Source organism: Parambassis ranga, chromosome 7 (genome assembly GCF_900634625.1).
Source record: "Parambassis ranga chromosome 7, fParRan2.1, whole genome shotgun sequence".
NCBI lineage: Eukaryota > Metazoa > Chordata > Actinopteri > Ambassidae > Parambassis > Parambassis ranga.
The window spans coordinates 6,691,363-6,703,395 of NC_041028.1; the positions used below are offsets into that span (position 1 = coordinate 6,691,363).

At 40.5% G+C, this 12,033-nt stretch overlaps 1 protein-coding gene across 1 annotated transcript in view; it reads left to right on the forward strand.

Moving 5' to 3' along the window:
* LOC114438347 (metabotropic glutamate receptor 7-like) overlaps nucleotides 1-11,224 on the forward strand; it is a 63,807-nt gene extending 52,583 nt beyond the window's left edge. Inside the window, exons 9-10 of the mRNA XM_028409612.1 lie at nucleotides 6,592-6,844; nucleotides 10,620-11,224. Coding sequence (XP_028265413.1) covers nucleotides 6,592-6,844; nucleotides 10,620-10,669 — 303 coding nt within the window. The 3' untranslated portion in view covers nucleotides 10,670-11,224. The remainder of the gene's footprint in view (nucleotides 1-6,591; nucleotides 6,845-10,619) is intronic.
* The last annotated feature ends 809 nt before the right edge of the window (nucleotides 11,225-12,033 follow it).

Genomic DNA, 12,033 nt, shown 5'->3' on the forward strand with positions numbered 1-12,033 from the left:
TGTGCTTCTGCAGTTGATTGAGAATATGACATTTTGACCTTTTGTGCTAGTCATTGCTTATCTGGCCAAAGCTGCGTTGAATACAGATGCATTCATCTGCTCGATCTGCGTGCTGTTTAGCAGGCCCGTGTATACAAGATGGAGCAAAGGGGAAGTTTTCCACTGACAGAATATCGATGCTGACAGGAAAGTGTTACTTCAAACCCTTGGAGAGGCTCACCGTTCAATATCCTTCCTGCTAAGCTACTGCATGAGATGGATCAGAAACTGATTTTCCTCATCTCAATTTGCTGCTGATTTCATAGATGAATTACACCCTCAGTAGCGATTAGGAGTTCATTATGTTACTTGCGGCGACTAGAGAAGCAGTAATGTGTTTATCTTTCTCCTTATGCAGTTAACTCTTTCCTCACACGGCTGCTGCTTCATACGCACACCTCCAGTTCACACCACAGCATCTTGGTGTAATGGCCTTTGTGGGTACATTTCTACTCAGTCCCTAGCCACTGCTGGTGAGAAGTGCCTTAGCCTGTCTCTGTAACATCCTGCAGTGAAGTCAAGGTGAAGAAAAACCATCTTATCCATCATTTCACCCTACTTACAGCAGGCTACACAATTCTACAGTACAGTGCAGTGAGGCTGAAGAGTCCCTACGTTAAAACCTCTCTAAAGGTACAGTTAGAAAATGTATCCGTGCGTAGATATGCAGGTGAATTAACTAAATCTACTTGACCATTTGCCCTGCTTCTTGTGCAGATGTGCACTAAACACCCACTCACATATGAGTAATCTCTCTTGCACTCCTGGTTGTCCAATATCAAATGATTTATGAAGGCACTGTGCTGACATGGTGCCAGCTGCCATTGATAATCCAAAAAAGAAAAAAAAAAACCTCAGCTGCTTCTGTTTGACCCTAGTATTGTTGTTTTGGAGCAGAAACTCTGAGTGGAATTTCTTTAACCCAACACCATTTACGTAGATGCCCTTATTTTCCACACCTGTGACTCCCCTAGCACTCGCCCCCACCCTCCTCTCTCCCCCTTTCTCTCTCTATTTTTGCCCATTTAAACTCATATTGTGGGAAGCCATGCGACAACAGAAACAAAAGATCACAGAGCATCCCCACCTCCTCCCATGCACCTGCATGTGCTCAGTCACCTACTCGGCATGCTCAAGTTAATGATAGTGAGAATCACCAGCATCCATGATTGACAAAGGAATGCGTTTATTTATGACTTTAAAGTGATACTTTCCCCCTAAAAAGGTCATAAATCCTGACAGTCTGTAGAGTAGAAATTTGACTAGAGAGAGTTTCATTTGTAATTTGACTCTCAAGCCCTCAAGTCCTGCAAATCACATGCTTTACTTCTCCCTGCAGACTTTTTTGCTGGGAAATGAATGAGGAGCTCTGCAAAGAGGCTTCATTGAGAGAGGGGCGACAGTGTTCACTTACAGACACCAAACAAATCTGGTGTAAAATTGGCAACATTCCCTTTATATGTTATGTTCAGAGTAAAAGGACCTAAAAACACAGTTCCAAAGGATGATGATAGAAAGAAACATTTTTTTCCTCAGGCACAGAGACATTCTAGTAAAAGAATATTCAGTCATGCTTGAAAGAGAACTCCGTGTCATGGAAGCTTTACATACCTCAGTACATGTCTGGAAACCATTTAGGCTCTTGTAGCATGTCTCCTGTAACTCCATAAACTTCTTGGAAGACAGATTTACTTGACAAGCATCATCAACCATGTCTAACTATTCTGAGGAAAAACTTTCTTCACTACTGCTTCCAGCAGGTAAAATAAAACATTACAAATTCTAATCCTCTCATCTCTCTGCAAACAACTGCACTTGGCAGGAGATGGACTTGACAGTTACTGCGGAGATGTGGAGACTTTTGAAAATAATATGTGAAATTCCCCTGTCTATCACTTGTTTTATGCATGAAACCTTGAGCAGACTGCACGGGAGGCTCACCGCAGGCAAAAAGCTAAAACTGATCAGATGTAATGGAAAGAAAGGAAGGTTGCAGTTTTGTATTTTAACCTCAACCTGCATTTATTTATAAAGAAAAGGAGCCCATGACATCAATTTTTACAACATCCAGAGCCACAAAGCTCCAAATATAACAGCGTACAGTATTTTTTTTCCTGACTGTTGTGCTTTGGAGCTTTTTATTACTATCTACAAACACAACAGAAACAGCAGTGGTCACAATGGTCCAGCTCTGTGGTCATTATGGCATAATTGAGTTATTTCTTGTGAAGATTAGCATCTAATTGACATTTGTATATTAATTACCTGAGTAAAGCAGTGAAGCAATGAACCTGAATTGCCAGGGGCCAGTTTTACGTGACCAGGCTTTATGAGTCCCTTTGATGATCACAGGTGTCTTCCCAATATTTCTATCACTCAAACTAAAGACTGGAAACAGCCACTGCTGCTTTACAGTGGCTTGTTTTTGCCTGTTTGTTTGTGTTTGGACCCTGTCAGGACTATTTTCCTGCACTGCCACAAACGTGTGATTGGTCAGGACTGCTTGAACCAAAAAGCCTCTAAAAAAAATTGTCCCTTGTTTACAGATGCCTGTATTTGTTTGTAGATAATAACCAGGAGGCAACGAAGAGAGTATAAAGTGAATTCTGTCACCTTGCTAGGCAGCAGGATTCTCTTGATATTCATGAGTTCATTTGACAATCTATCTCACCAGGCTTCAAATTTTGAGGAGCAGAAACACACATTTTGTGTGTGTGTGATATGGTCTGTGGTGACAAAAAGAGGCAATCTGATTGGTCGATTGGTTTTAATTTAGCCTGTGATAGATGATGACTGACAGATGGTTTATTTAGTCACCTGCCAAGTATATTTTTGAAAATGCTGTTTCTGAGGATGATTTCCCAGATGGTTCTGTGTGATAAACAAACTTAATTTTTTTATATCAAGTTAGTCATGTAAGAAATGTTCCAGATTTATGATAAGTGAATTATTTAAACAGCATTTTGTTGGAACCTTTTGCCTTTGGCTTGCTTAAAAATATATGTGCAAATTAAAATGGTAGGTAATGCAGCGTGAATGTCATTCATTCATGTTGTATTAAATTACCTATGACAGTGTCATGTCTTCTATGCACTGCATATGTAGCAGAGAGTTTAAAAAACCCCTAGTGAGACTATCACCTTCACAGCAGAGACATTTATTTCTTTATAGTACAGTCTTGGGAAGATATAACATTTGAACACAGATTTTAATCTGAAATAAATAAACTAGATATAAATTGATTGGTTCCTGTTGCAATTAATTATAGCTTGACTTTGCTGTGGCTCTCACTGAGGAATCTTGCCATGTTAATTTTCTTTATTTTTATGTGAAATTGTCAGCACAGTTACAATGCTGCATTTTCTCTACCCCAGTAGACCCTCAGATTGTGAGAATCTGTGGAAGATTCTGCAGAGAAGAATGTGGCATCAGCATAAAGCTGCTCACAAAATTGACTCTGTTTTTGGCTTATTTATCATCAAGCGTTCCCTAAACCTCCCTCCTCTCACAGATAGTTACTTCCTGAACGCCACCTCCTGGTGTCTCCTAACTGGTTTGAATGCCTCTGTAGATCGACTGAATTTTGGTCAAGGTTGGAGTATGTTCCTAAATCAATTCAAAGTTTTTACTCCCAGTCCTAAAAGAGGTACCAACCCTGAATGTTTGGCTATATGGACAAATTTCCTGCTGTGGGACAGACTGTATTTTGACTAATCCTGTCAACGAAACATGCTTTCCTCAGATTGTTTTGACTATTATTTACCCAACCTAAGACATGTGGAGTTTGTCATGTGTCACAGCTTTGGTACCTGTCTGTTCTAAATCCCAAAAAATCAGGACCTCCTGTGCGGAGTTAAAATGAAAGGGAAGGACCTCCACACAGAGAGCTCTGCCTCCAATATGGAATTGGGCTTTGCAGCACAAAGCCAGACAGAGTTATTCATGACATGAGCTGGGCTAGAAAGTAGGCCACCCAAAACAACAAGAGACATCCAGGTAGTTGAGAGGAGACTGCAAATCCCCTGGATTCATTATTGAAGGCATTCTCTAACGGGGCAGACAGCATCCTAATTGTCACTTACTGAATCAAGTCCTTATCGCTGTGTGCATTTATAGTACTCAACCATACCCAACTAAATTGCCTTTGCAGTAACTATATCCCTGGTGAGTATAATTATGAGAATTACCCTCAACAGCTTTTTGTCTAAATGGAAGGAGCATCGTTTGTTGTGGCTGAATGTTGGCATTTGCCTTGTCAATGAGATGTAAAATTCAAAACAAGCGTTTGATTCCTGATGAGGATGTTAATAAATCATTACCGCAGCTATAAATAGAGAGTTGCCAAGCAGTTGTGAAAATGACTTCATGTATTTATTTATGTTAAAGCAACAGAAATTAATTATGAATGTTCTGTGACAAGATAAATGTTAGAGTGGTGGGTGAGAGGGGCTCCGAATTTGGGTCAAGCTCATAAAGAGGCACAATTTTTTCAAAAAAAAAAAAGCATCTGTGCCAGTGATTGGAGAAAGAAAGAAAATGGATTTGGTTTGGTGTGTGACTGTGTGTGTGTGTTTGCTTGTGTGATGAGTAAATGCTTATTGTGAGCCTGCTCCCGAATCAACACTCCTGTATGGTCAATAAATCAGTTCTGATAGGGTCAGCATTGCAGAGTCCAAGGTATCAGAATCTCATTAAAAGCTTATTCCAGGCGTGTTTAGTTGCTTGCACCAACCTCTGTAGTGTTGCTATGGATACCAGACAGGTTACCAACTACCAAACATACCGCAGCACAGGGTGGAGATTCTCCGGGTGATTATGTTTGATGGCATGTGTTCTCCTCACACTGCTTTTGACAGGTCGCTCCCTAAAATCTAATCATAAACGCTGCAAAATCGCACACAACATTCTCCCAGCTTATAGAGCGACAGGGAACACAGTGCAGAGAGCATTGTGAAATTCATACAGTTATTAATGCATGGTGTAGCAGCCAGATGACTGCCTCTGATGCTGCTCCACAGAGAAACAGGAGGAGCTGTTGAGTGGATTGGCATGTTGATGATATCGGGCATCTGAATGACTTTTGAAGATTAGAAGACAAAGGCATGACTGGCGTACAAATGAGTGTTGCTTGAAAGAAATTACCAATATTTACAAAGAAAGACTGTATGCAAATGGTGACATTTCTGCCTCTTACTATTTCAGTGAGCATTCTCTTCTCTGTGGTAGATAATGTGTTTTACAGTTGTATCCACGTTACCAGTGAGTGACTAAAGGTAGCATATAAGTGACATTTGATGCTTTCAAGTGCAGTAGATTAGTGAGGAGGATTCACTAGAAGCGATAATGCCTCCTCTTGAAGTGATTCCTTCTCCTTCAAGACCCTTAAAATGAAACAAAGGGCTCTCGCATGTCTGCTGATTTACTGACTCCCCTAACCCTTAGTAAAAACCATGACATTTTAATGAAGTTTAAAATTCCTAATCCTGCTGTGACCCTGGCTTACATAAGATCACACAATTACAACTTGACAATGTGAAAGGTGTTATGTAACTTCTGTGAAAAGGAATGTCGTGCAGAGAGCATTTAAGTAAATGTACCTGTGTTCACGTTGCATGAATGGATATCTTTTGAATGATCTTAAAGCCTTAGAGCCGTTCTTAGGCTGCACTCAGCCTGTGTGCAGAGCTGCAGAGAAACAAATGTAGATCTGCTGTATGCTGCAGAAGCAGTGTTCTTAGTGCCAGCTTAGTCTTTCATTGTACTCCAGGAGGAATTTACAATTAAAATGGGTTTGGCTGCAGGAGCTTTTCATGGAGGAGAGGAGTAGCTGCTTGAAATAAAACATCTGAATATAAAAGGGGAAAAGTGGAGGATACTGCTACGCCCATGTCATTGGACAGGTCCTCAGTGTGTTCCTTCAATATTAGTCAAGAGTGAGTAAACTGGTAGGAAGAAGGGCCATGTGAGGACATTTTTTAAAAAGCCATGGTGCTGCTTCTGCTATTGTCATTAATACGCTTGAACCGACTTTGACTTGAGTGAGTAGCTGCAGGTTAGGCTTTAATAAATGCTGCTGGATTATGTTACTGAGCGCATGACTGCTCCTTTGCCCATAGCCGCGAACAGCACATATCCACACCACCAATGTACATATGTGATGATAATAAGAGGTTATCAAAGCAAGACCTACAAATGATTATCAAAGCACAGAGAATTTTACCACAGTTTACCAAGATTAAAAAAAGGACAGCAAATGATTTTTTTGTCTCAGATTTTGTCATTGGGCAATGTGTATTATTAGGTTTTCCTCATCACTGTGCTCAACAGTGTAACTGCTCTGTAATTGGCCACAGATGTTTAGCCATCATTGCTGTCTTGTTTCTAATTTTTTAAATGCTCTGTATTTATCTGCCTCATCGAGCGTACCACAATACCAGTTCATAGCACATCCTGTACTATGGAGTCTATCTTTTTAATTGTGCTTGCTGCAGTTCTAACCTATTAAAATCCTGTTTTACTTCTTCTTCTTCTTACGTCTGTGCTTTTTTCCAGCTGTACATTCAGACAGCCACCCTGACCATCTCCATGAACCTCAGTGCCTCAGTAGCACTGGGCATGCTCTACATGCCCAAGGTGTACATCATTATCTTCCACCCTGAGCTCAACGTGCAGAAGAGGAAGCGTAGCTTCAAGGCTGTGGTCACAGCTGCCACAATGTCATCACGTCTGTCCCAGAAGCCCAACGAGAGGCCTAACGGAGAGGCTAAGACAGAGCTGTGTGAAAACCCTGCTGCTGACCCCATGAGTAAGTAGCCCAGTGTGAGGAGCACAAAGCCTCAGAACAACACACACAAAAAACTGAGCTCAAGTTTATATTAGACCTAATTTTTCAGAAGAAATCTCTCCGAATGTATTTAGAGAGTTGAATATTACGCTTGTTAATTTTAAATACAGTATTTAGCATTTATAAGCAGCATACATTCAGTTATAAGCAAACATGCAGATGTTTTGAAGTGTTTATGAATATAAATTATTTATGAACAACATCTTGTGTGAAGACGTATTTTCTATAATTACAAATGTCTTCAGATTCATTATTATTCATTCTCTGTTTACACACCAGTCTCCACAGGCTATAGGGGTTATATTTGTTGACAGATTATTTTATAAACACTTTATTTTCCGTACAACCACGGGTTATAAATTCTTTATTAGATATTTATATACAAGATGCTTTCTAAATGCTCAATAAGTCAGTATTCTTACTGCAGAATCTTTGCTTTTATTTTCAAAGAAAAATCACAGGGGCCAAAATATGATGAAATCCCAGAAAGTTTAAATACTACGTTTTTCACATACACATAGAGCCTCAAGTGAGACATTTCCACAATGGTCTCAGTGAGCTGAATGCATCAAACATTGAACCACAACTCTGCGACCTTCCTAACTATAACCCTAACCCCTAGTTGTAACCTTAACCCTAATGCAGAGGTAGGGTTAGCATCTCTGCCGTCGTGAAGCTTAGAGCCTAAAGTGAGACATTTCCGTCTCAGTGAGACAACAACACTTCGAACCACAACTCTATATAGATTACCCTAGCAATATAACACTTAGTTTGTTGTCAAAGAAAAGACAAATAATATTGGAAACCTTAATAGAAATGTCATCTCCAGAAATCATGACCTGGTTACTCATCCAAAACCACCGACCTTGTTAACCCGCTTCTCAGAAGCCTGCATCTACCGATGACAACAGGCTCGTGCCTGTGACAGCGTGACTGAATGTAAACATTAATGGTGTCCTCCTTTGCTGAGCCGTGATGTTTGTCATGCTTGGATGCACGTTGTTTTTTGCACAGTGAGAGAGTAGGTGTTCCTGCATTAATTTTATTACAACAAGGTCTGCAACAACAAGGAAACAAAGAAAAATGTAAAGGAAAAATTTAAAAATATGATTTTATGATAAAACCTTCTGTTAATCGTTAAATATTTTATAAAATACCGTATATATTTTATTATTTACACAAACTGTGTGTACAATGAGTTTATATTTCCTATGTGAGGATTAGGATGTGAAAGCAAATCAGGAGGGGGTAGACCCAGGATAAGGGATCTGTGTAATGCATGTAGATTTTCCAAAGAAACGCGAATTAGATGTCTTTTTATTCTAACTTAGATCTTTCTCATATTTCCAGTCTTGTACTAGAAAGTCCCATTTCACCGATTTAATTGGGCAGCCACTTGGTGGAAATCATGTATAATGTCTGATAGAAAGGACCCAGTTATCTTGTATCCGGATAAATGGTTAGACCTTTAGGCCAAGTGCATGGCAGCGAGCATGACAGAAGATGTGGGACTTTCTCTGTAAAGAGATTTGAAGAAGCAGGGCTTTGTCACTGGGAATGGAAGGAGATTATCTGTCTCTGTTGCTATGTGTTACTCACACCACCCTTCATCTGAAACAGTAAGCATGATCCTGTTAGCAGAGATAAAGCTGGGTATTAGTACGTGAGTGGGGAAGCCTACACACTCCCATAGTTAGGTGATGTAGTGTTTGTTTTGGGTGAGAACCATCAATACTTGGAGGCATTCAGAGAGGGAAAAAAAACTACAAATGCAGGATTTTAGACCAGAAGCTCTTCACTCCTCTCTGTAGTTGTCAGGATGAAGACAGAGAAGATTGACAGCTCATGCAAATCACACATCACAGCTTCCAAAGACCTCCTCTCCCACAACGCTTCTAATCACATAGAGCGATCATGGCACCCACAGGTGCACCAGCCCCTCAACCCCGTCTTTGAATTATGCCTATGAGATGACAGATCTTCCTGGGAATTCCTCCAAACACCCAACAGTTGTCACACTCATCTGTCATGAGCTGAATGATCGCGTGTATGTGCGCAACTGTGAGTGTGCTGAGTGAATGTGTGAGTTACGCACATACAAGTCAGAGGGCTGATGCAAGTGTGTCATGGGATGGGGAACATATCTTTGCCTGTCACACATGTGGCTCATTGAGCAAATACATACTCAACAGAGAGGGCGAAACCTTAACATCTGTTGCAGCAGCACATCAAAAGTCCCCAAGCAGGACCCACAGTCTCCACAAGGCCCTCCCAAAAGTGCACCGTGTCATCTGTTCAGTGTGTCTCTCACCTTCTGTCTCTCCTACGTGAATGTCTTCTCGCCTCGTCTCCCCTCCCTTTGCACTCTCTCTCCTCTCGCCCTTCGTTTTTAGCAACAGTGGAAGTGACATTTATTAATGGCGAATTTATGTGCATGACCGCCCCAAAACCTGAACTGTGCCTCAACTATCCCCGGAGACTGTCCGTCAATTCCTGTAACCATCAGAGCGCCAAATACCTCCCTTTCAGGGCCCATCAGCCCTGTACAAGATGACTCCAAGTGATTTATAGGATTAAGAGCATTAGCAATTCTGTAGATTTACACTGGTATTGATATGGTGTTATATCTTCATGATAACACTTTTCAAACAGCAGGATTTACCCAGTAATTCAGAGATGCTAGAACGATTCACTGTCCTGTACAGTTTTTTCCCAGTAGTTTTGAAATAGTGTGGCAGCCTTAATCCTTTTTAGATCGAATGCATTTTTAACAATGAACACAACCCAACAAACAGCAGAACCAAAGACAAGAGAAGTTGTGGGATGAGATAAGCTTTCAATATTAAAAATTAAGATACCAGAGAAGATAGATGCTTCAATCTCAGACACAGAAAAAAAAACAATCTTGCCTAAAAATGACTGCTCCTCCTGAAGTCTGTTTATGGATACCACGAAGAATCTGTTGTACAATTACTAATGTTTTATTCATCATACTTGCTGGCCAAGACTACAAAATGCAGCTGTAAAGAAATGGTGTGACTTTAATTGCATAGCCCATGGGGTTGGTTGCCATAGCAACGTTAAAGCAGCAGAATGAGAATTTATAGCAATGTCTGTGATTAAGAAACGCGATCGACCTTCTTCTCCACCAACCACACAACACGAGGAGAGCAGATTTTTCTCGCGCCCACTACGTTCACACAGCAATCCAGAGACTAACCACGACTCTTGGTGTATGTATCATGGGACGGACCTCAAGGCAGGCAGGAAAGACAAAACAATACCAACACACTGAGAGGTTTAAAATTCAGATTGGTTCTCGTAATGATAGATATACAGCAGGACACACAAACAGAAACGGCATGCAGGCACTCAGCCACATTCTGATATGTTTCCATGGCAATCCAGACTGGGATCACATTGCATGCCCTAGCATTTGTTCGGTGCCCACTTGTGTGGTGTTTGTATTTTTTATCACTAGTTAACATCTGAAAATAGAAACTAAGCTTTTACATGGGGGCATCGTGAGTTGAAATGATACACGGGGCCAGAAAATATTGCTACTGATTGCACACAGCTGGTGATAAGAATGCACGACACAGCAGGAAGACTTCACACAAGTGAGATGGTGTCTCTGTTTACCTCTGCAAGATGCTTTCTTTTCTTTGGTCTGATTTTATTTTAGCAAAGTAAATCTTAATCTTCTTTTTTTTCTCTCTCTTTATTCTGTTCTCAGGTCAAGCAACCAAGAAAACATATGTGAGTTACAACAACCTCAGGATCTGATGTGCTTGGAAATAAAAGCTGTTTGTCCTTTATCTGTGATTGAAAAAAGGGAAGGGAGATTTAGAGGATCAGAGAAGGAAAGACAGACAGGAGAAAGAGAGAGAGAGAGAGAGAAACAGAGAGAGAGAGCGCAGGCATCCCAGCACCACCTGCAGTACCTATGCACTTCAGGACTGTGGATAGAATCCAACCCTCATCTAGACATGATGCATGAGTCCTGACAGAGACTAGCACAGCTTTAGGGCAACGTGGCTGGGTCGGCCTCAAGAACCGGACTGTAGGTTTTAAACTTGTGTGGTGGCCCCCTTCTCTCTCTCTCTGACAGAGAATGACTCGCCTGCTGAAAGGAGTCACTGTGAATGAGGACAACAACAACAAAAAATAAAGGGACAGTGGATCAGCTTTCAAGATGTTTTCTTTTGAAATGTCATTAAAGCCATATTCTCTTGGGATTCCCATTATCTGATTTCTGTTTTGTATTGTTTCTAAGTGATTTTCTTCTGTGCCTCTTTTTCTCTTGAAGTTGATTTAATTATCTTGAACAGCAAGCTCTGCCACATACAGCATTTTTGTTTTAAGGAAATCAACTAAAATCAGTCCCAGATGATGATTATGTTAGAGTGACGGGCATTGTAAGTATATTTTTTTTGTAAATATTTGAGAGTATTTTCATGTTTGGAGTACAAAAATAGATATCCAGTCTTTGTTCAATTGGATTTGAATGGTAAGCACCACAAAGTGTTCACTTTGCATGTGCCAATGTATGTTTGTTCTATTTGATGTAAACCTAAAAAAAAAGAGAAATAAATTCTGAAAATGATGAGCTTCAGCATCCTTCTGCTGTTTGTTTTCTTTAACCAGGACTGAATGAAAGAATATGGCTTTAATCTGTTGTTGGTTTGACTTCCCCCTGTATCTGCAAGCATGTTTGTTTTAAATAGTTTTCGTACTGGGTCTGTTATCATGGTGTGGGAAAAAAAAAAAACCTTAACATCAGAGCAATCATGCAAGTATGTTGTGATGTCTGTCAAACTATGACCGTGTAATAAAATCATTTTGTTATCTTTTATACAATTAAAGCAGACAGTATATCATAGTTATTTCTGAGCATGTGTGTGTGAATGAGTGTCATTTGAATAAGTATATTTAATCTGTGTGTTGTTTATGGAAATGCTGTGTGCTCGTTTACAGTCTCAACCCCTGACAGGGCACATTAGCGGGCTCACTGAGCAATGCTGTCATGCAGAGGAGATGAGACCCCGCAAGAGGAGAGGATGTCCACTTGCTGACTCCTTTTACTCACCCTTTGCTCTTTCTGTCTCAACCATTGTTCCTCTCTCTCTCTCTCTCTCTCTGCCAGTCTC